The sequence below is a fragment of the Panthera uncia genome (genome assembly GCF_023721935.1).
Source record: "Panthera uncia isolate 11264 chromosome D3 unlocalized genomic scaffold, Puncia_PCG_1.0 HiC_scaffold_8, whole genome shotgun sequence".
Taxonomy (NCBI): Eukaryota; Metazoa; Chordata; class Mammalia; order Carnivora; family Felidae; genus Panthera; species Panthera uncia.
Window position 1 is genome coordinate 75,337,513 of NW_026057586.1, and position 23,397 is coordinate 75,360,909.

General features: G+C 50.6%; 1 protein-coding gene across 2 annotated transcripts in view; it reads left to right on the plus strand.

The window, feature by feature from the left end:
• GCN1 (GCN1 activator of EIF2AK4) overlaps positions 1-23,397 on the plus strand; it is a 57,963-nt gene that overhangs the window by 29,826 nt on the left and 4,740 nt on the right. For both annotated transcript variants that reach the window (XM_049619251.1, XM_049619253.1), the window contains 27 exons: positions 529-609; positions 974-1,117; positions 2,143-2,270; positions 2,454-2,643; positions 2,853-2,923; positions 3,563-3,728; positions 4,075-4,269; positions 5,220-5,466; positions 5,919-6,040; positions 6,372-6,486; positions 7,315-7,494; positions 9,865-10,085; positions 11,500-11,568; positions 11,772-11,910; positions 12,000-12,196; positions 12,394-12,536; positions 14,462-14,579; positions 14,692-14,907; positions 16,441-16,605; positions 17,769-17,930; positions 18,217-18,309; positions 18,538-18,681; positions 18,777-19,046; positions 19,288-19,401; positions 19,842-20,072; positions 21,014-21,207; positions 21,350-21,464. In XM_049619251.1, coding sequence (XP_049475208.1) covers positions 529-609; positions 974-1,117; positions 2,143-2,270; positions 2,454-2,643; positions 2,853-2,923; positions 3,563-3,728; positions 4,075-4,269; positions 5,220-5,466; positions 5,919-6,040; positions 6,372-6,486; positions 7,315-7,494; positions 9,865-10,085; positions 11,500-11,568; positions 11,772-11,910; positions 12,000-12,196; positions 12,394-12,536; positions 14,462-14,579; positions 14,692-14,907; positions 16,441-16,605; positions 17,769-17,930; positions 18,217-18,309; positions 18,538-18,681; positions 18,777-19,046; positions 19,288-19,401; positions 19,842-20,072; positions 21,014-21,207; positions 21,350-21,464 — 4,230 coding nt within the window. The remainder of the gene's footprint in view (positions 1-528; positions 610-973; positions 1,118-2,142; positions 2,271-2,453; positions 2,644-2,852; positions 2,924-3,562; positions 3,729-4,074; positions 4,270-5,219; positions 5,467-5,918; positions 6,041-6,371; positions 6,487-7,314; positions 7,495-9,864; positions 10,086-11,499; positions 11,569-11,771; positions 11,911-11,999; positions 12,197-12,393; positions 12,537-14,461; positions 14,580-14,691; positions 14,908-16,440; positions 16,606-17,768; positions 17,931-18,216; positions 18,310-18,537; positions 18,682-18,776; positions 19,047-19,287; positions 19,402-19,841; positions 20,073-21,013; positions 21,208-21,349; positions 21,465-23,397) is intronic.

A 23,397-nucleotide genomic window follows, 5' to 3' on the forward strand; every position in this document is an offset into this window, starting at 1 on the left:
CATATTTTGAGCAGCACTGCAGTATGCCGCCTTGTATATGTATGACCCTTGTGCAGCCACATAAGCATTTCCATAGGACACATTCTTGGGCATGGAGTTGCCAGATTATGTGGTGTGCTCTGAGCTAGACCCTCACCAAGAGTTCTGTCTCTGTACCTAACACAACTTCAGGTGGTAATTCACCTTGCCAACGGTGGGTAAAAGAATAGTATCCCATTTCATCCTGCATTTCCTTACTACTTGTAAAGTGAAATATCCCTGTGTTTGTGGGCCATCTGTACTTCATGTACTGTGAATTTAAAGTATGTTTCAGAATGTACTTGTTTTGAGTCCCTGAGGATGGTGGCCGACTGGGGTTGGCTCCCATGGAGTTAGTGGTAAAGCTGACTGTTTCTACAGTGGAGTTGGCCGTATGACCCAGAATGTTCCCCTGAGGGTGAGAGGATGCTGCCTGCCGTTTGTGTTCCTAGGTGTGGTTGCAGACCTTCCCCAGAGCCTTACCCTGACTTCCCTACGTTTCTCTCCTAGAATGGCCCGGAGCTGCTGCCTCGTGTGGCCATGTTGCGCCTTCTGACTTGGGTGATCGGGACAGGCTCTCCCCGCCTGCAGGTGATCTGCTTTTCAGTTGGCTATTGCTGCAACTCATTTTGTGACTCTGAGCTCAGTTCCCAGTGCTTGGGGTTGAATCCTGGTTCTCTTTCTTATCCCTCACTTTTGGACTCAAGCTAAAAGGCTATTTTAAAGTGCCAGCCTGAATATTCTCAACTAGTTATGGCCAGCCTGAATATTCTGGATGGGCTGTGCCATTAGCCTGGCCTAGAGCAGGGGGCTTGGACCCACGAGGGCTTTGGGGTGGGTGTCTTCAGTTCATATCCCTCTGTGGGCCCCTCAGCCCATCACCTGGCCTCCTGCCTGCTCCCATAGAAGTAAGTAATTTGCTGGACTGAGCCCAGCGCATCAATGTTTTCCTTAGGTTCTGGCTTCAGACACCCTGACTACCCTGTGTGCCAGCAGCAGTGGCGAGGATGGCTGTGCCTTTGCAGAGCAGGAGGAAGTGGATGTGCTGCTCTGTGCCTTACAGTCTCCTTGTGCCAGTGTGCGGGACACCGCGCTCCGGGTGCGTGCCCACTCCCTTCTGGGGTTGCTGGGGTATTCCTTGTCTCTCAGTGCAAGTATTTGAGTTGCATGAGGGACATTCTTTCAGATGATGGGAAATGCCTCACATCTGCACCAGGGTGTCCTGGAGGCAAAGAAAAGAGGTCATTGGGTGGGTCAGGGTCATTGTAGGAAGGGGAGCAACAAAGCAGCTGTCAGTGTGTCACTGGCCATTTTTTCTTTACCTTGGAAGACTTGACCAGATTTTTAAAATGGAATGTGGATCTTGGTACTTTTATAGACAGATAAAACTCAGTGGATTAGTTTGTTTTTTCTTTTTCCCTTTTTTTTTTTTAAGTTTTTAATTTACTTTTGAGAGAGGGAGCGAGAGAGCGTGCACATGCACGTACACGCAGGGGAGGGGCAGAGAGACAGAGAATCCCAAGCAGGTTCTGCACTGCCAGCCTGAAGCCTGACATGGAGCTGGAACCCATGAACCAAACTGTGAGATCATGACCCGAGCCGAAATCAAGAGTTGGATGTCTAACTGACTTGAGCCACCCAGGTGCCCCTGTTTTTTCAACTCATCACCTTGTACTTGGGCTTTTCTTGGTGCTTTTGGAACACAGACTAAAGGTTCCCCTTGGAGTATGAGACAGGGCTTCCTGATGCCAGTCTGCTGCCTCTTGCTATTGATCTGTGACTGAGTTTTCACTGGTTCTTGGCAAGATGTGGAAGACAATAGCCATGTGGAAAATTTTTCTCAAAGAAAACAAAGGGAATGTCTTTTTTTCTGAGGTTTGTCTTGCACACTGAGAGTTTTAAAATTTTATGGTAAAAAAGATTCTATCCCCACATGCCCGTCATTTCACAAAGGGAAAGCTGTTTGAGGAACTTAGAGTTAATTTTAATTGATTTAACTTTGAAGACCCATGTGTGGCTGGTGGCTACGTCTTGGATAGTACAGCCTTAGAGGGAGGTAAAGAGGCAGCTCAGAGGCTCTGGTCAAAGGTTGGGCCTCACCTGTCCCATCCCACCCCCTCTCAGGGACTGATGGAACTCCACATGGTATTGCCAGCGCCTGATACCGACGAGAAGAATGGCCTGAACCTTCTGCGGAGGCTCTGGGTGGTCAAGTTTGACAAGGAGGAAGAGATCCAGAAGCTGGCTGAGAGGTGAGAGCCACTGGAAGATTGTTTTGGGTTTTTTTTCCTGCTCTGTCCTCTCTTCCCTTATGAAATAACTGGACCTAGAGAGCTCAGCCAACAGCAAGAGAAGGGCTGGGTGGTCGTGTTTGGCAGAGTGGATGTTGCAAACCCTTGTCTCACTAGCCCCCGCCTTTGTTTGGTCTGCTACAGGCTCTGGTCAACGATGGGCCTAGATCTGCAGCCGGACCTCTGCTCCTTGCTGATAGATGATGTCATCTATCACGAGGCAGCTGTGAGGCAGGCCGGGGCTGAAGCCCTCTCCCAGGCTGTGGCACGGTACCAGCGGCAGGCGGCAGAGGTTATGGGCAGGCTCATGGAGATTTACCAGGAGAAGCTCTATGTGAGTGGCCTGTGCACCCTGCTGCGGGCTGGGCTGTGTGAGAGTGGGTTGGACTCTGCTCGGCCTCCGACCTGCTCCAGATAGGAGTCTTGGAGCTCACTGTGACCCAGGGTGGCTGTGACTGATCTCCCACCTCACAGCTGACGGCTGGCCTGCCCGGCTTGACTGGAGAGCGCACAGCAGTACATTTATCAGCCTGTCTTTTGCAGCGGCCGCCCCCAGTGCTGGATGCTTTGGGACGGGTTATCTCTGAATCTCCTCCAGATCAGTGGGAAGCCAGGTATAATGGCCGTTGCCATCTTGTTCCACTCAGAGCTTTCTGAGATATCTAAGGTTGGGTGAGTTGGGTGCCAAGAGGAGGCAATGTGGAATAACGGGACAGTGGAAGGAAAGGGCAAGACCTCCCTCTGAGTCAGACCTCAGTTCAAGTCCTGGCTCCTCCTGGGCTAGCCGAGTGGCTTTGGGATGTTTCTCCTTTCCTCCAAGCCTCTGTTTCCTCAGAGGTCCCTGGGGACCTTCTCACTGCTCTATAGCTGAAAAGGATAATATGTTCACTTCCAAGTGCCTTTACCTCTGATTCTCTTACCTCTCTCCCCTCCTGCAGCCTGTCCTGGAGGTAGGGTGGGCATTGTACTCACAGGTGGGGAAACAGAGGCAGAGCTTGTTCGTGCCCAGGGTCGCCCTGGAGGGAAGTAAACTCTGGGCAGATGGCAGGAGGTCTCCATTTGACAAATGGGTTGTTGAGACGATTGTCTAGACTGGTGGTAAGCACTGGGCAGTGGGCTCCATGCTGTGCTCTGCACCCCAGAGGGAGCTGCTGTAAGCTCCCTTTTCTTGTGGCAGGTCGGGGAAGATTCCACCACAGAGGAGGCGCCTGGCTGGCCCTCGCCGCCTGACACGCTACCCCCTTATTTCTTAGGTGTGGCTTGGCTTTGGCCCTAAACAAGCTCTCCCAGTGTTTGGATAGCTCTCAGGTGAAGCCCCTCTTTCAGTTTTTTGTCCCTGATGCTCTCAACGACCGAAACCCAGATGTCCGGAAGTGCATGTTGGATGCAGCCCTTGCGACCCTCAACACTCACGGGAAGGTAAAAGATCTCAGCCAGCTGAGGGGGTGAGGAGCAGGCAGGGCAGGAGGCAGAGCTAAGCAGTGGTGACACAGGGAGGCTGAGTGTCAGGAGGCCTGGTGGGCCACTGGCCCCATGCAAGATTTCATTTTTCTTTTTTTGAGCCCAAAAGACCCTGTAAGGTAAATTCTTGTAAGTCCGCTGCATTCCTGCCAGAAAACTGGGAAACCTGCTGGCATTGCTGACTGGCTTGTCAGGATGCCGGTCCCAGAGCCAGACTCGGTCTTGGTCCTTGGGGCAGAGACCATCATCCCCAGGTGCAGCCTGTAGGGTTAATTTGAGGCTCTGGGTGGGCTCGGCTTTCCAGGAGAACGTCATCTCACTGCTGCCAGTGTTCGAGGAGTTCCTGAAGAATGCGCCCAATGATGCCAGCTACGATGCCGTGCGGCAGAGTGTGGTGGTCCTCATGGGCTCTCTGGCCAAGCACCTGGACAAGAGCGACCCCAAAGTGAAGCCCATTGTTGCCAAACTCATCGCTGCCCTCTCTACCCCCTCCCAGCAGGTACCTGCCTCCTGGCTTGGGGCCCACAAACCAGCTGGGGAGCTGGGACTGACTGTAGATAGATGTGCCTCTGTGGGCTAGCGGCGAGTTGGGCATCAGGGTCCAGAAGGGCCAGTTCTCAGTGAGGAGTCATCCTCTGTCTCGGGACAGCCTGGTTTATGGTCAAGAACACCCTTAGAGAGGGAGTTACTTTGTTCCAGTAGGCTTCATACTAGGTGTTTTCATTTTTTTCCCTACTCATTTACTAACAGTCATTTTTTGCACTTAGTGTAAACCCAGCACTCCTTATGCTGAGCTTTCCCTGACCTTCTGTGTGTTCCTTACACATTTCAGGGGCCTTTTTATGTAGTCTCCCAAGCCATAGTGTGAGGATTGTTGTTTTCTTTTCTGAAAATATATGTTCCCCTCCCTACCCCCAAGTGACTTACATTTTGGAGCACTCAGAATGTTCTCGTCAAATGTAGCTTTGCAAAATTGTGGTAAAAGAAATTCAGACGCTCACCTGCCCGAGCCTCTGACAGCACAGCATATTGAGCTATGGCTAGAAGACAGAATTGATCATGTCTTTTGGTACCAGTTAATCTGGGCCTGGCCCTGTGAGGCCCAGCTGAATTTCCAGTGCCTTTGACAAGTTAGAAAACTTGGGCCATTTTTAAGGAACACCGTAATGCACTTCTCCCTGGACCATTCTTTGCAAGTGGGTTTAGTCTTCCTGGAGTTTCTCTCACCTGCCCAGGCCTAACAGATGTATTGTGCACCCTGAGGGAGCCCGCATCATCCATGGGCGTATAACACTGTTTGCTTGTCTGATGCCCTGTGTTGTCTGACAGACAGTGGCTGAGGTGGGCTTTGGGGACATCATGTGGTGAGATGCTGCGTAGGACTGTGGCAACTCCCAGGAACCGGCCGTAGTTGAGCTGTGGCGCTGACTAGGTGGGCCCCTCCTGTAGGTGCAGGAATCTGTGGCCAGCTGCTTGCCGCCTCTCGTGCCAGCCATCAAAGAGGACGCAGGAGGGATGATCCAGAGGCTGATGCAGCAGCTGCTGGAGTCAGACAAGTACGCAGAGCGCAAAGGGGCCGCCTATGGGCTGGCAGGGCTGGTGAAGGGCTTGGGTATCCTGTCACTAAAACAGCAGGAAATGATGGCTGCGCTGACCGATGCCATCCAGGATAAGAAGAACTTCCGCCGGCGAGAGGGTGAGTGTCTCTGAGCTTGGGGCTGCCTAATATGGGAAGTCGGTTCCCACAGCTGCCACAGGAAGGAATCTATCGGGCTTTTCCTTCCTCACTGAAGAGTTGGTGTTTGTGTGTGCGCTGTTGAGGAGGCAGATTGTGTAACCCGTTCCATCTGGTCCTTGCTGATGTGGCCTAGACTTTATTTCTTACTCAGAGACCATCAGCCAAGAGAGAATTGGCCTTACTGGCATTAGTGCCAAGAAGTGACAGACACTCCCTTGTTCTCTCCCTCTTTCTGCTCAGCCATATCCCTGTTCTGGGGGAGGCAGAGGGTGCTGCTCCCTCACAGGGCAGCCGCTTTAGTCCTACAGCTGCCTTGATTGTGTCCAAAGGGTGAGGAAGTGGCAGGGAGGTTATCTTGTGGCTGCCTTCAGAGCACAGTCTGTTCCCAGCTGTCCCACCCTTTCCCCCAGGAGCCCTCTTTGCCTTCGAGATGCTCTGCACCATGCTGGGGAAGCTCTTCGAGCCATACGTGGTTCATGTGCTGCCCCATCTGCTGCTGTGCTTCGGGGATGGGAACCAGTACGTGCGTGAGGTAAGTCCTGAGGCTGCATATGAGACCCACTGGCAGCCAGCCTGGCGCTGGCTGTGAGTTTCAGCCACGGGTCAGAGGTGGTGGAAGGGCCCGCTTCCAGAACCTCTCCACCTATACCTTGGGCATTGGTCTCTTCTGATTCCCAGTAAAGTGCTGAAGCTCTGTGAGGTGAGAAACTCCTTCTCAGCTGTGACTATAGGCCCAGGCACAGGGTCTGACACAGGAGACCCCAATTAAGTGTTGGTCGCCAGGGGGAACATTCAGTCTGCTGTCAGGCCTTGACCCTTGCTTGGGCAAGGAGGCCCCTGATTGCCTTTTCTTCTCCCTTGAGGCTGCAGATGATTGTGCCAAGGCTGTGATGAGCAACCTGAGTGCTCACGGGGTAAAGCTGGTGCTCCCCTCCTTACTGGCTGCCCTGGAGGAGGAATCCTGGAGGACCAAAGCTGGTAAGCTGCTTCCTTCTATGTCTCTGTCCAACTTCCTTTTCTGAAGACTGCCCTTGCAGGGATCCAGGAAGCCATCTAGGGGGTCTTGTCCTGTGCATGTGTGCTCCCCAGCCCACAGGCAAGGCCAAGACCCTCTGAGTCATCATGCGCCTCCGTCCTTCAATAATTTGTCCGCTTTCACGCAAAGAACAGGCCCCTGGCGGGAACCATTGCCCTCAGTGAGGAAATCCCAGAGCCTTAAAATTAGTCTGTGGCTACTTTCTGTGACTTTAAAGTTTTTTCCCCCTTAAGTTCCTTTTTAAAAATAGAATCTTATCTGGCATCCAAATATGCAAAGCAGATACAAGCAGAGCTGTTCTGGTTTGGGCAGGGTCAAGATCTGGGGCCTTCCTACTTGGCCTCTCTTTTGGCCTTCCCCTCAGTCCTTCAGGCTTTGCCCTGCAGTTTGAAAAATCACAGATCTAAATGAGTTTCTTCACATGTGAATAAAGAAACTAGGCCAGAGAGATTCGGTGAATCGGCCTTAGACCACCACCAGGACTCAGCCAGGTTTTCCCCCATCCTGGTCTCTCCTCTTTTCCCTATACCGCCTTGCATGACACCCAGAATCCTGTGGCTCAGTAGGACTCAGGAGCATTGTGCTTGCTCTGCTGGAGTCACATCACCCCCCAACTTCCTTGCCCCTCCCCCTGGGGACTGCCTGAGGGGCCACAGTCTGCAGTCTGCCACAGTCTGCAGAGGGGCAGGCCGGTTGTCCCTTGCTCAGGCAGCTGGCACACACTTGTGTGCTCAGTGATTCCATGCTGGGCCTGTGTCTGCCATCTGCAGGGTCGGTGGAGCTGCTTGGGGCAATGGCGTACTGTGCTCCCAAGCAGCTGTCATCCTGCCTGCCCAACATCGTGCCCAAGCTTACGGAGGTGCTCACTGACTCCCATGTCAAAGTGCAGAAGGCTGGACAGCAGGCGCTCAGGCAGATCGGCTCCGTCATCAGGAACCCGGAGATCCTGGGTATGCTTCTCCCTGGCTCCTCCTCCCATCCTCGGACACTGCAGGGAACAGGCATTCAGCAAAGATCTTTGCCCTCTGAGGACAGATATGCTCACATTGAAATAACCTCTAAATTCTGGGAAGCCCTTTTTCTAGAACAATTAGTGGGAAGTAGTTTGGAAGTAGTTTTGCCACTGGTCTGGAGCTGTCATCATTGACTGCATAAATGGAGAAACTGAGTCATTGGCTCAGAAGCGCTTGACTCTGAAAGATCCTGTGCATTAAGCTGAGCCCTGAAGTCAACAGAATTAAATGACATGTTCTGGGCCACATCAGCATCATACATTCTTTGGGAACTTTCTGTTCTGTTTCATTGCAGAAGATGTGTGATAGAGGGGAAGATTAGGGAAGGGTTATTCCCCTTAATTGTGCTCTGTAGTGTGGTTCTTTTTTAAAAATATATTTACTTCAGAGAGAGAATGCATGCTTGCGGGGGAGAGGGGCAGAGGGAGAGAATCCCAAGCAGGCTCCACACTCAGCCCAGTGCCATGACTCTGGGATCATGACCTGAGCCGAAATCAAGAGATGCTCAACCGACTGAGCCATCCAGGCGCCCCTGTCGTGTGGTTCTTGATTGAGTGATGGCAAGAGGTTGATTTCTAGAAACAAAACCCAGCAGCCACCTCGCTGAGCGAGGTGCATTTTTAAGCTTTAGTGTGGAACATAGGTAATTGTTCAATGTAGTTAAGCCAGGCGTTACCAGACTTTTGTTTATTCAGAAGATGATGTTTTCTGTGTGGTTTTGTTTTTTAAGGGATGAATAGGTATACTTGGGTTTTGTTGTCTTTTACAATGTTCAACAGCCTTGGAGGTTCCTAAGGCTCGGAAACAGTCTTGATCTCTATCAAAGGAAGGGAATTCATTTTGAGAATCCAGCATGGTTTTTGTGTGTGTGTGTGTGTGTGTGTGTGTGTGTGTTTAAATTAAGATATGATTTGCATAATATTAAAAATCACTTTTTAAAAATGTATATAATTCGGTGTTTTTTTTTGTATATTCACAAAATTACACAAGCATCACCACTGTCTATTTCCAGGACATTTTCCTCACCCCAAAAAGAAATCTCCTACCTGTTAGCATTCACTCTTCATTCCCTTTCTGCCTCTGGGCCCTGATAGCCACTAATAGGCTTTCTGTTTCTTTGCATTTACCTGTTGCAGACACTTCGTATAGTGGGATCATATGCGTTTGTCCCTTTGTATCTAGCGTCTTGAGCTTAGCATAATGTTTTTAAGGTTCATCCATGTTGTAGCATGCATCAATGCTTTCTTAATGGCCCAATAATCCATCTTGTGGACAGACCACATTTTGTTTATTAAGTCATCTTTTGATGGACGTTTGGGTTGTTTCTGCTTATTGGCTGTTTGAAATAATGCTGCTATAAACATTTGCGTACATGGTGTTTTTAGACATGTTCAGGTCTCTTAGGTACCTAGGAATGGAAATTGCTGGGTCATGATATGGTAACTGTCTGCTTTTCTCAGGAACTGCTAGACTGTTTTCCAAAGTGGCTGGATCACTTGACATTCCCGGCAGCAGTGTGTGAGAGTTCTCATTGCCTACGCTGTTATTGTCTGTCTTTTTTGGTCATAGCCACCCTAGTGCATGTGAAGTGGCATCTAATCGTGGTTTCGATTTACATTTCCCTAATGACTAATGATGTTAAACTTTTTCGTGGGCTTCTTGGCCATTTGCATATCTCCTTTGGAGAACTCTTAAAATCTTTTGCCTATTTTTTAATTGGGTTGTTAGTTTTTGTTTTTTTTTCAATTGTTGGCCAGCATGGGTCTTCACAGTGGATGAATTCCCCAGACTTTGGAAAAGATAAGCCAGGTATTTCTCTTGGCATTTCTTTTGCCAGGCTGATGGTGCTCACATGAAGAGCTTGTTTTATCTGGGTGTAACTCCTGTGAGCATTGTGTGTTTCATTGCCACCACTGACTTGGGGGCATTTGGCGTCTCAAAACAGTTTCTTCGCAAAACCACTCTGGGCTGCCCCTTCCACGATCAGGCACTGCGGTGCCCGAGCTGCGCTCCCGTGGAGGCTGAGCACTGTGGCTGCAGCTCAGCTCCCACTGAAAGCAGACTCTAGTTGTCCTGCTAGATCAAGCTGCTCAGTGCAAAGGGGTGACAGCTGCTACTTTCTTCCTGGCGGAGCAGAGATTGCTCTTTGTAAACAGGCTGGCTTCCACAGCTGGTGACTCGTGGGGTTCCAGTGAGGGGTGGCCCCGGACTCCTTTCTCTTCTGATCCCATGTAGTTCTGGGGACTCGGCAGTTTTGCCGCTCCTGAGACTCGTGTAGACCAGCTTCTCTCTTGTTTGGACATGCAGCCATTGCCCCTGTCCTGCTGGATGCCCTGACGGACCCCTCCAGAAAGACCCAGAAGTGCTTGCAGACCCTGCTGGATACCAAGTTTGTTCACTTCATCGATGCCCCATCCTTGGCCCTCATCATGCCCATTGTCCAGAGAGCCTTCCAGGACCGTTCCACAGACACGCGGAAGATGGCAGCCCAGATTATCGGCAACATGTACTCCCTGACGGACCAGAAGGTAGCAGCCCAGCTGGCCCTGGTGCTGGTGCTGGTGCTGGACAGACCAGTAGATGCTGGTTTAGGGCACAGAGTCCTTGCCCGCAGTAGACACAGAAGGGCTGTCTGGGCTTTTGTCCCTGTTTATGTTTAGGGGACGAAATGCACAATTTTGGGGTGGAGGGTAGGAATCTAGGCTCTCTGGGCATTTTTTTTTTTAATCTTAATGTTTTTATTTATTTTTGAGACAGAGACAGAGCATGAGCAGGGGAGGGGCAGAGAGAGGGGGAGACACAGAATCTGAAACAGGCTCCAGGCTCTGAGCTGTCAGCACAGAGCCCGACGCGGGGCTCAAACTCACGGAGTGTGAGACTGTGACCTGACTCTCTGGGCATCTTGCAGAGCACAATGGTTTAAGCTCTTATTAGGTCAGCCCCCAGATGAGGCCATCCATGCATGGGCTCTTTTACAGACTGCAGGGGAAGAAAGGCCCAGCCTGGCCCCATGTGGGCAAAGTGGCCACTGCTCTGCTTGCAGTTCTCATCACAAGCTTTTACTTCTGTAAGCCTATAAATTAGAGGAAATTAGCCTAGTTTGGGAGATTTACTTTACCTGCTCCCAGGGACCTGCATGTGTGAGCTCACTGTCTCCCACAGCCATAGTTTGCTGGCCGAGGGTATGGGCACAAGAGATAAAGTGGACAAGGCATGTTAGTCCTAGAGAATTTGGGAAATGGGAAAATTGGTGAAACAAAAAATTGTATCTGTGGTTCTCCAACGTGGAAATGGTTACGGCTAATGTTTTTTATTACATCAAAAAAAAATTATATTCTTAAACATAAGCTGATTTTTAAGTTACAATGAGTTATTCACAAAACTGGTTTTTAAATAGTTCTTTAATATTCTGATACATTTATATACCATAACTTATATAATCCTGTTGTCAGTCCTATACTGTCCAAGGTTTTCTGCTATTTTAAATGATGCTACAGCGAACATAAGGCTTTTTCTATATTTAAAACTGTTCCCTAAAGCTGAATGCTATACCAAGAGACATAAACCTTTTAAGGTGAAGAACGGGAAGATGATAACACTGTTCTGAAGGGAAAGTGCCAGAAATAATTTCCTAGATTCCAGAGGCTGGACAAGCCTTGGTCCTGAGATAAGGTCAGGAGGAGGAAAAGCATTGAACTCTAGTTGGGGGCTCTCTCTACCCATTGAGGGTGGGCCTCAGATCCCTCACAGGTTTCCTGGGTGATCGTCTGGGGTACCAGTTAGTGGGGTTCCTTGCCACTTGTCCTTCCCCGCTGGCTGTGGGAGCAGCCCTGCTGCGCTCTCCTTGTCAGCAGAATGGTGAGGTCAGTGGCCACACCGGAACGGGGCCCAGAGGAAGCAGGAGCCTGGCCTCCACCCGAGTCACCTCCTGTGTTGTTGCAGGACTTAGCTCCTTACCTGCCAAGCGTGACGCCTGGCCTGAAAGCCTCTCTTTTGGACCCTGTACCTGAGGTGAGTCTGGGAGGAGAGGCGGGCAGGAGCTTGTTATTTTAGCCCACTCCTCAGAAAATTGATTCCTGGGAATTCTCTATAAGCTGCTTTTGCATTTGTCTGGTAAAGGGAAGGAGACCCTAGGGGCCCCTGCCTGCTCCTGTGTGGGCACCTGGTTTTGAGCCGCTGCAACTCTACCATCCTGGTTCTTGGTTACCTGGCAGGTGCGGACAGTGTCTGCAAAGGCTCTTGGGGCCATGGTGAAGGGCATGGGGGAGTCGTGCTTTGAGGACTTGCTGCCATGGCTTATGGAGACGCTGACCTATGAGCAGAGCTCTGTGGATCGCTCAGGCGCTGCACAAGGTGAGGCCAGGGCAGGCCCAGGGGCCAGACCAGGAATGCTGTCTAGGGTCCTTCCGATCCTGTGAGTTCATTCTGTCCTTTTGTTACAGGGTTGGCCGAGGTCATGGCTGGCTTGGGGGTGGAGAAGTTGGAAAAGCTGATGCCAGAAATCGTGGCTACAGCCAGCAAAGTGGACATTGCACCCCATGTCCGAGATGGCTATATCATGATGTTCAACTACCTGCCCATCACCTTTGGGGACAAGTTCACTCCTTATGTGGGGCCCATCATCCCATGTATCCTCAAAGTAGGCACCAGGGACCATGCTGAGGGTACCATTACTGAGTGGGGCAGGGTGCATGTGCTCTCTTTGGAGTCTAGGCTCCCTACCAGCTGGGACTAGGAGGCAAGAATCCTCATCCTGCTCTTCTGGGAGTCCCATTTCCTTTGGGTCTGGTGCCTTGGGGGAAGCAGCCCTGGCTGACCCACCCTCTGTCTGCACAGGCTCTTGCTGATGAGAATGAGTTTGTGCGTGACACTGCCCTGCGTGCAGGCCAGCGGGTCATTTCCATGTACGCCGAGACAGCTATCGCTCTGCTGCTGCCCCAGCTGGAGCAAGGCCTCTTTGATGATCTTTGGAGAATAAGGCAAGGACTCGGGTGGAAAGACCCAGTGGCCCCGGCTTTGCGTTTTGGGAACTCTGAGAAACGAGGAGCAGGAATGTTGCTGAGAATTCTTTTCAACTCTCTCTAGACTCTCACTCTTAAGCACTCAGTGTGACTCTCCAGTTTCATGTAGCAGTGTCTCTATTCTGATCCTCTGTTGAAAAGTTTGCTCTATTCAGTTCTTCAGTTTGTATGAAAATTTTATTTTTTTATTAAAAAATATTTTCATGATTATTTTGTGTGTGTGTGTGAGAGAGAGAGAGAGAGAGAGTGTGTGTGTGTGTGTGTGTGTGTGTGTGTGTGTGTGTGTATCTGTGCATGTACATGCACAAGCAGGGGAGGGGCAGATAGAGAGAGAAAGAGTACCAAGTAGGTCTCGCGATGCCAGTGCAGAGCCTGATGCAGGGCTCGAACTCATGAACTGTGAAATCATACCTGAGCCAAAATCAAGAATCAGACACTTAACTGACTGAGCCACCCAGGAGCCCCTTTATGGGTTTTTTTGAATCTTCACTTCAAATAGGACTATGATTTTTGTAGTCATTAAAAACAATAAACCTAATTTAATTTGAAGAGAAGTAAGGTTTATCCTTCTAGGCCTCTTCTTAGTGATGATCATTTCTGATGATCAGCATTCCTGATTTTCTGTTAATGTTTCTTTCTGTACTCTCCCTCTTCGTTGTAATTTTTATTACAGAAACTTTCACCTATGCTTTTAAAAAATGTTGATTTTTTACCATTGTTAAAGTAATATGTCTTCATTAGTAGAAAACTTGGGAAGAAAATAATATGGGAAAGTGTAAAGAAACAAAAATCTTCTAGGGTCACCTAGGTGGCTCAGTCAGTTGAATGTCCGACTCTTGATTTTGTCTCAGGTCATGATCCCAGGCTCGTGGGATTGAGCCCCACATCGGATTTGGTATGAGCATGGATCCTGCTTGAGACTGACTCTCTCTCTCTCTCCCTCCCTCCCTCCCCTCTCCCCCTCTCCCCCTCCCCCTCTCCCTCCCTCTCCACCCTCCCTCCTCTGTGTGCATGCACACGTTCTCTCTCTTAAAATTAAAAAAAAAAAATGTCTATAACTTCTCTCATTCCACGATAGCCACCATGAATATATTTTTACTTTTTTATTATTTATTATTTATTTTTATTAATAATTAATTTTTAAATTTTTATTTTTGAGAGAGAGACAGAGACAGTGCAAGTAGGAGAGGAGCAGAGAGAGAGGGAGACACAATCCAAAGCAGGCTCCAGGTTCCAAGCTATAAGTTTACTGGACCTTGAGCCTGATGTGGGGCTCAAACTCATGAACCGCGAGATCATGACCTGAGCTGAAGTCGGATGCTTAGCTGACTGAGCCACCCAGGAGCCCCTATTATTTATTATTTTTAAATTTATATTCAAATTAATTAGCATATAGTACAACAGTGATTTCAGGAGTAGATTCCTTAATGCCCCTTACCCATTTAGCCCATCCCCCCTCTTACAAACCCTCCAGTAATCCTCTGTTGTCTCCATATTTAAGAGTCTCTTATGTTTCGTCCCCCTTGCTGTTTTTATATTATTTTTGTTTTCCTTCCCTTACGTTCATCTGTTTTGCATCTTAAAATCCTCATGAGTGAAGTCATATGATACTTGTCTTTCTCTAATTTCGCTCAGCATAATACCCTCTAGTGCCATCCACATAGTTGCAAATGGCAAGATTTCATTCTTTTTGATTGCTGAGTGATACTCTGTTGTATATATATACCACATCTTCTTTATCCATTCATCCATCGATGGACATTTGTAGCCACCATGAATATTTTAGGTGTACTTCCTTCCAGTATATTTTTTGCCCAGTGCTCAGTTGTCCCCCAAGATTGCCCCTCGCAACTGTGTGACTCTGTTATTGGCATCTTCCTCAGGTTTAGCTCTGTTCAGCTTCTTGGGGATCTCCTGTTCCACATCTCAGGGGTCACCGGGAAGATGACCACAGAAACTGCCTCTGAAGATGATAATTTTGGAACTGCCCAGTCCAATAAGGTGCGTGCCTCGAGTTGGTTTTCCACCCGTAGTGATGGTAGGGATGTGCCCTGGTACTCATGCTCTGGAGGCTTCACCACCCTGCGTTCTCCTTTCTTTTCCACTGCTGTAGGCTATCATCACTGCCCTGGGGGTAGATCGGCGGAACCGGGTGTTGGCAGGGCTCTACATGGGCCGCTCAGACACCCAGCTGGTTGTGCGGCAGGCATCCCTGCACGTCTGGAAGATTGTGGTCTCTAATACCCCCCGCACCTTGCGCGAGATCCTGCCTACTCTCTTTGGGCTGCTGCTGGGTTTCCTAGCCAGCACCTGTGCAGATAAGAGAACCGTAAGTTTACTGGACCTTGCTTCTGACCCAGCATCAGAGGCTAGGGTGCCTAGAGCCCCCTATCTAAGAGAACATTTATTTCTTAGTCATTTAACAGTTACTCTTAAAGATAAAACAGCCAGTTATTTTGCCTTCAAGATGGATTTATTCAGGCAATAGCAAAGAATTGCAGTTTGGGACATGTAAGCCATGGCAAAACTATAGTCAAGTCCACTGAACAAAAGAGTGGAACACCCTATAAAAGAGGGAAGGGAGGGTGCCGGGAGGGCTGTTATAAACAAAAAGACTCTTGGAGTAAACTGGGAGTTTGAAGTGTAGTGGCTGTTCATTGGCTCAGTTGTGACTGTCTCTCATTGGCTGGGCTGTTGGCCGGTGGAGGAGGAAAATCTTCCTTCATCCTGCTGGGCTAGTAAAGTATATGCTTTTTCCTGTTCGGTCTGTAACATTCATCTTTTCCTTTTGGGTCTGTAGTTGATGAAGAGTGGTAGGGTGTGGGAGTGCCCTTTTCTGGCCTCCTGACTCCATTCTAAAGGAGGTTTCCTTTTATTAATGTTCACATAACAAATATTTATTAAGCACCACTGTGTGCTAAGCAGGGGCCTAAAATCTGGAGATGTAATGGAGAAGAAGAGCAGCCTTATTCTTTTCCTCATGAGCTACACTGTGGTGGAGAAGATGGACGTTAATCAAATAATCACACAGACAGATGTAAATACAGCTATAGCAAATGCTGCGTGGTGCTGCAAATGTGTGTAACAGGGCCTTTGACCAGTGGGGGAGGGGGGGTCAGGGAAAGCTTCTCAGAAGAAATGATGCTTGAAGATAAAAGATGAGTAAGTACCCACCAGGTGAGGTAGTGATGAAAGCCAATTCCAGACCAGGGGAATAGTGCTTTAGATACAAGGGCAGGATGTGCAAAAGCCAACAGAAGCTGGGCGGGGGCTGCTGGGTCTGGAATGAGAAACAGGGGTGAGCATGTGAGATGAGGCTGACCTGGGCTGGGGCAGGGGCTGGGTCAGGCATGTTCTCTGGTTGGGAGGAGGGGCCCAGCCTGGGCTCATGTTTGCTTCTGGCAGTCCCCTTTGACCCACTCCCAACCCCCATCTCTGGCAAGCAAACTGCATATTTGGCTAAAGAAGGGTTTGTGTGAGGCCTCAGGGGAGATCGTTTTTTTTTTTTTTTTTTTTTTTCCTTAAAAACATTTGTGCCCTGTTCAGCTCCCCTTGGACAAGAGCACAAGGTGAGGTGACTTCTAGGCTGTAGTTATCAATTTAGGGAAATTGACTCTTGACCAGGCAGCATCTGATAAGTTTCCTATTCATATAGAAGGTGCCAGCTCTTGCTTTAGGTTGTGTAGGTGTGTGTGACACAAAGAAATAATTGTATTTTTTAGTGTTTTGCAAGCACCCTGGTGGTTCTTCAGGGCTAACGGCATCTGGGGAAGTTAAGTCCAGGGCCTTCAACCTGGAGTTGTCTTCCAGGTGCCCTGGGGTTTGTAGGGCATTGATGTCCTGGCTTGATCTCTGCTGACAGATTGCAGCAAGGACATTGGGTGATCTCGTCCGGAAGTTAGGGGAGAAAATCCTGCCAGAAATCATCCCCATCCTTGAGGAAGGCCTGAGGTCTCAGAAGAGCGACGAGAGGCAGGGTGTGTGCATCGGACTGAGCGAGATCATGAAGTCCACCAGCCGAGACGCTGTGAGTGTCTTCTTAGGGCCTCGCGGGTGACCTGACTCAGAGGCCTGGGGGCAGGTTCCAGGAAAAGCCGTATCCCTAGGGACTCCTGAATGGCCCATAGAAATTGGTGATGATCTTTTTCTCACCACTACTGAGGCTTCTCCAGTTTAATCCCTTTTGTGTCACTACTGCACTACAGTTAAAATGTGCAGTGTCCTTGGCAGGGAAGGGAGGCCGTGCGCATGTGCGTGTGCTGGTGCTGTGGGAGCGGGAGGGCTGCACACGTTCTTACAGGGAGCAGAGCAGATGAGTGTTACGCTCCCAGTGGGTGGAAGTGTGTCGTTTCCGACAATGTTACCGTCCCATAGCAGCCACTTTCAGGGGGCTGGCGATCTTTGCACTCACTTTCCTTTCTGAGGGTGATCCTCAAAACACGCCTGGGAAACAGATTGAGCAGGCATAGGGCTCTCAGTTGGCATAAAAGTTATGAAGTGGCTGGCTAGTCAGAAATGTTAAGCATGTGGCCATTGCTTATTCTCTGATCTATTGGCACCTTCTGCTGAGTGTATCAGTAGAAGTATTATATTCACTGGGGGTTTACGTTTGCATTTGGCAAAGAATGTAAATAAATTCTGTCACCAACTAGAGTTGTGATTCACTGAATAGTTACTGAGTCCTCTCAAAGGCTGAGACCTTGCCGGCGGTGAGGCCGATACATAATCAGTCCCCCGATTCTATTTGTAGTGCGCTCTGCTTCGGGGGGACCGTTTCCAGAGGGAGCAGAGCTATCCTTGGCCCCACAGTAGCCCCAGAGATGCCACAGAGAAGCAATTTTTTGAGTTGAGTCTTGAAGGACTTGGGAGTTTTCCAAGAGGATGAGCCAAAGAAAGAATCAGGGGAGAGGGGGCCATGCCATGCAGGGCCTCACTGTGGGAAGGAGCTCTCGTGGGAGATGGAGAGTATCTGGAGAACTCACTTAAAATCCGACTCCTCAGGTGGAGACTGCATATCCTCTCTACGTTCATATGCTTGCTCATTTTCAGTGAGAATCACTAAGTTAAGAGTCAAGCCAGGGGATGCTGGTGGCCTGGCTAGGCTAGAGGTCCTCGTCCATCTCCCCTTGCTTGCTTCCACTCCTTCCTTGCCTCTGCTGCATCAGGTACAGTGCACGGATTCTGTTGCAGGTGCTGTATTTCTCTGAGTCCCTTGTACCCACGGCGAGGAAGGCTTTGTGTGACCCTCTGGAGGAGGTCAGAGAAGCGGCGGCCAAGACCTTCGAGCAGCTGCACTCCACCATCGGCCACCAGGCTCTGGAGGACATTCTCCCATTTTTACTGAAGCAGCTGGTGAGTGGATCTGCCACACACCTACCAGTTTGGCTTTTACTGTCTCTGTAGAAGCAAAATGCAGGGGGGCTCACTCTGCCAAGGCAGCCGCAGTGTGGGCCCCCCAAGGGAGTGGGTGCAGCAGGCTCAGATTTGGCTCTGTGCTTCTCCTTCGATAGTCAGTAAATGTGGGTGTGGTAGGAGGAAGGGAGGAAAGTGGTGAAGGAAGTTGGCGGTGGCTGGTCTAGACAGCAGAGGTGGGGACAGGAGCCAGCTCCTCAGCATTGCCCTCCGTGCTCCTGTGCAGGATGATGAGGAAGTGTCAGAATTTGCCTTGGATGGTCTGAAGCAAGTTATGGCCATCAAGAGTCGTGTGGTGCTTCCCTACCTCGTGCCCAAGGTAATCCCACCCTGCAGCAAACACTCCCTGGCCGCGGCTACATGATTATTTCCAGGCCTGCTATGGAGACCTTTTGGACTCAGATGTTGGGGAAGGCTGGTGGTGGGTTCAGGGGGCCCTGGAGCAGACACTTAGCCCTCAACAGTGGCCATGGGATCTCCTAGAGTCTAGCATGGTGGCCAGCATGGAGCGGCATTCATTGAGCTGACCTTGTTCATCATTCTACAGCTGACGACTCCGCCTGTCAACACCCGGGTGCTGGCTTTCCTTTCGTCTGTGGCTGGCGACGCCTTGACCCGTCACCTTGGAGTGATCCTCCCGGCAGTCATGTTGGCCCTGAAGGAGAAACTTGGGACTCCGGACGAGCAGCTGGTGAGTGTCACGATTACTCCTGGCAGCTTTCTGTCAGCTGTCCTGGCCTGCCCCTGGGGAGCTGTGCTCAGTCTGGGTGTCCCCTGTGGTTTCAGGAGATGGCCAACTGTCAGGCTGTGATCCTCTCAGTAGAGGATGACACTGGGCACCGGATCATCATCGAGGATCTGCTGGAAGCCACCCGAAGCCCTGAGGTGGGCATGAGGCAGGCTGCCGCCATCATCCTCAACATTTACTGTTCACGCTCGAAGGCTGACTACACCAGCCACTTGCGGAGCCTGGTGTCCGGCCTGATCCGCCTCTTCAACGACTCCAGCCCAGTGGTTCTGGAGGAGAGCTGGGATGCCCTGAATGCCATCACCAAGGTGAGGGGACTGCTGACTGTAGCAGATTTTGATTATAGACCATGCCAGACGCTTGGAAGATTAGACTCTTAAAATAGGCCATGATGTACCTGTCAGCCAACTTCAGCATTTATCAATCCATGGCCAGTCTTTCTTATACTCCCCCCACACTCTTCCCCCTGAGGTATTACTTTGAAGCCATCTTGGGAGGGCTGTACTTAGAACCCTGACATCCTCTCTGCTTTTTCCTGGCCTTCCACAGAAGCTCGATGCTGGCAACCAGCTGGCACTAATTGAAGAACTGCACAAAGAAATCCGGCTCATAGGGAATGAGAGCAAAGGCGAGCATGTGCCAGGGTTCTGCCTCCCAAAGAAGGTAAGCCAGGGCCTCGTGAGGGTGCTGTGGGCATATGGCCTTCCTCTACCTCCACCTGCAGTCCCGGGTCTGTGGTAGAGCAGCCGACTTAGGGCCTTCACGGAAGCGTGTTTCTTTCCCACGGTGGCCATATGGGGATAGGGTCTGTGCTGCCTTCAGTTTAAGTTGTGGAGGCCACCACGGCCAGAGCAAGTGAGTCACAGAGGAGACAGCAGGTGTACCTATGTGTGCTAGGCCCACCAGAGCTGTTACCTTCTCATCACTGTCCTGTCAAGACTGTTCCTCAGCCGGCACCCTCTCAGGCTGTTACCCTGGCACCAGAAGCAGTCTCTGTCAGGGAATCACAGAGAGGATGGCTGACAGGGGTGCGTGCTTTGGATAGGAGACCCCTGGACCCAGTGCCTTTGAGATTTGACTGTCGTGTGTGGTTCTCTCGTCAGGGAGTAACCTCCATCCTTCCAGTGTTGCGGGAGGGCGTCCTGACTGGCAGCCCGGAACAGAAAGAGGAAGCGGCCAAAGCTTTAGGTTTGGTGATCCGCCTGACCTCAGCTGACGCCCTGAGGCCCTCCGTGGTCAGCATCACTGGGCCTCTGATCCGCATCCTGGGGGACAGGTTCAGCTGGAACGTAAAGGCAGCCCTGCTCGAGACACTCAGCCTCTTGCTGGCCAAGGTGAGCCACTGACACATTCACCTCTTGGTCCATTTGGGTCTTCAAGAACTGATCTGTCTGCCGGTTGGTGTCATGTGGCAGCACGGTGAGCTTATTATGGAGAAACAGCATGGCAGAGGGAGTCGAGATGCTAGACGCTAGACTCCCACTACGCCAGAATGACCTTGGGAAAGTATGGTAACCTCTGAGCTTGTGCCCTCACCCGTGATTTGGAAGTGCTGCTGCCGCCTGCCAATGAAGAGCTGTGGGGCCTAGAGAAGGTGGTGTCAGGTGGTGCCTGACACATCCTGAGCGTAACGGAGCCCTTTCCTCCCAGAATTTGTCCCATAGGCCATGAGTCGATGTCATCCGTGGCCAGATGGTTCCTACCTCCCGTTTACCAGCTTCACTCCATGGTGTGCCTCCCAGCAGCCTGCAGCCCCTGACCCCAGTATTTTCACACTTCCAAACAGCTGCTTTGGTTTTTCCCATTTAGGAAGAAGTAAATGTTCATTCTTGGGAGGGGTGACTTTCTGAGGTCATTTGTTTCATAGGATTGTTCTCTGAGCAGTGTCAGTGCTCAGCTTGCATATCTATTGCTCAGAAGATGATACCTGCCCTTATACACCTGGTCCGTTGCCCTGTCTTGGCATTGGAACAGGTCTTCGGTGGGGCTGACAGCCGTCACCTGCACTGCTCTTTCATGTATTTGGAGATAGAGGTTTCAAGTCGCTTGTCCGTGTGGACTGGTCTCCACTTAAGCCAACCAGTGGCTCCCTTGGAGGTGGTGATACCGGGGCTGAGCAGGACCTGTCCGTGCTGGCTGTCCTCTTTGTGGGAGTATCTACTCCTAGCCTGTGTGCGAGAGCTCCTGGTGGTTTCTGATTGATTTCGTATCTGTCACACACTGTGGCCTTGGACTCCACCACACCCGTAGTTTCTTATGTGGGTTTCTCAAACAGGTCGGGATTGCCCTGAAGCCATTCCTGCCCCAGCTGCAGACCACTTTTACCAAAGCCCTGCAGGACTCCAACCGGGGGGTACGCCTGAAGGCTGCTGATGCTCTGGGGAAGCTCATCTCCATCCACATCAAGGTGGACCCCCTCTTCACAGAGCTATTGAATGGAATCCGTGTCATGGAAGACCCAGGTGTCAGGTGAGGTGCCGCTGGGGCAGTGCTGTGGCTGTGAGGAGGCCAGGCGGATGCTGAAGCCTCCTGGGGCCGGGCCGGGCCTGTGTGGGCGGGAGCAGTGGTGAAGAAGAGCGAGGGGTTTAAGTTGGATGCGTTGGTTCTGTAGGGACACCATGCTGCAGGCCCTGAGGTTTGTGATTCAGGGAGCAGGGGCCAAAGTGGACGTGGTCATCCGGAAAAACATTGTCTCGCTCCTGCTGAGCATGCTGGGACACGACGAGGTATGGCTGCAGGTGGATGGCAGGGCTGGTGGGCTCTACTGGTTCCCCTTCTCTTTGCTTTGGTCGACATGTCTGTTTTGTGTTAGAAGAACTGCTGCCTGCTCAGTGGTAATAATCATTCCTGATGCTCCTATCACTCTTTATGGTTTAACAGGCATTTGGTTGTGAGGGAGACAGGGCGGGTAGTGTTGGTATTGGTTGTTCTGTTTCACAGATAAGGAAGGTAAGGTTTTCACAGTAAGGAAAGTAAGGAGCTCTTGTGAACTTACTGTGCAATCTTAAACGAGCCACTTTCCCTCTCTGCCTTTCCTTTCCCTGTGTGTAAAATGAAGACATTCGTTTATTGGTTCAGGAAACATTTGCTGAGACAAAGGGTCTATCGCAGAGGTGAAGCAAGCATGGTCACAGCCCTTAAGAAATTTGGCATCTGGGAGGGTGCCTGGGTGGCTCAGTTGGTTAAACATCCAACTCTTTATTTGGCTCAGGTCATGATCTCACGGTTTGTGAGTTCAAGCCCTGCGTCGGGCTCTGCTCTGACAGTTTGTAGCCTGCTTGGGATGATCTCTCTCTCTGCCTCTCTCCTGCCTTTTCTCTCTCTCTCTCTCTCTCTCTCTCTCTCTTTCTTTCTCTCTCTCTCACCTTAAACAAATAAAATAAAAAGGAAATTTGGCATCTGGTGTCTGGGACACCAGGTCGGAGGTCTTAGCACTGTTGGAGAGGGTGAGACTTGCCTGGGGCCATGCCCTAGCAAGGTGGAGTCAGCCACAGTCTGAGCTCTGGGACCCCCGGTGCTGTCTCCGTTCCAGCACGGCCCCTCCTTCCCCAGCCTGGAAGCGTGTGTTAAGTACTCGTTGGCTGCCCAGCGACTGAGTCTAGATAAGAATTTTCTCTTTCTCCTCTGACAGCCCTCTGTTGTGGGGTTAATCTCTGGACTGAGCCTGTGGGTTCACATGGTTTGCACTTGTAGCGCACTCAGTGGGGCCAGCCCTTGTTGCTGCTGGGTTTACCATGGCTGTGGAAGTCTGGCCTCATTCCAACTGCTGCTCCCTGACTAGAGCCCCCGCCTTCTCTGTCAGGGTTTTTACAGGGCCATGCCCAGTGCAAGCAAAAGTTAGTATTTAGGCCAATTTGCATTTCACCACAGTGGAACTTAAAATAGATCCTGTTGGAGAGAGTGGGCGTCAGAGAGAGCCAGCTTTAGCCTTGCTTGGCACCTGGGCTTCTGCCTGGAGCTCAGAGGTGCAAACTGTGGTCAGACCATCTTCCCCCCAACTCAGAGCTTCCCCTGGATCAATGGTGGCCAACCAGGGTGCCAGCCTGGCATTAGCCACTCAGCAGGTCGTTAGTCCTTGGTTGGTGGGTTGGTTTGTGGTCTGTGTGCACATCAGATTGGCACTTATTAATAATATAGTATGTATCTTAAAAATCTACTCCCTTGCTATCCCGTGATTAGTTGGCTAGGGAGGAGCAGCAGGGAGCAGGTTGTGTATCTGGCTTTGATTTTGACAGAAAATGCTCAGCTTTTGCTTGTCCTCCTTAGGTTGATTAGTGGCTTCATTCTGACTTCCTAGGACAAACCTGAATAAGGGAGGTGGTGCTAGGGCACTGACACAGTAGAGAGATTCCAGGGTGTTGCTCTGGACACAAGATGACACACAAGGTTGGCAGGGGAGCGGGGCTGGAAGGAAAGGAGCTCAGAGCGGTTCTCTAGCTGACGTCCAGTGATGTGGGCAGGGGCCACCCCTCGCTGCCTCCCAGAGCTGTTGATAGTAATTGAGATAATACGCGGAAAATGTTCTGACTTTCTAAGAAGAGAGGTGCTACGTAAATACGGGTATTATTGCCATTGTGATGATGATTACCATATGCACGCACACTGGAGTTTTCTATAATTGAGAGAAGTGCTGGGTGTGTGGTTGTTCGCTCCACGCCC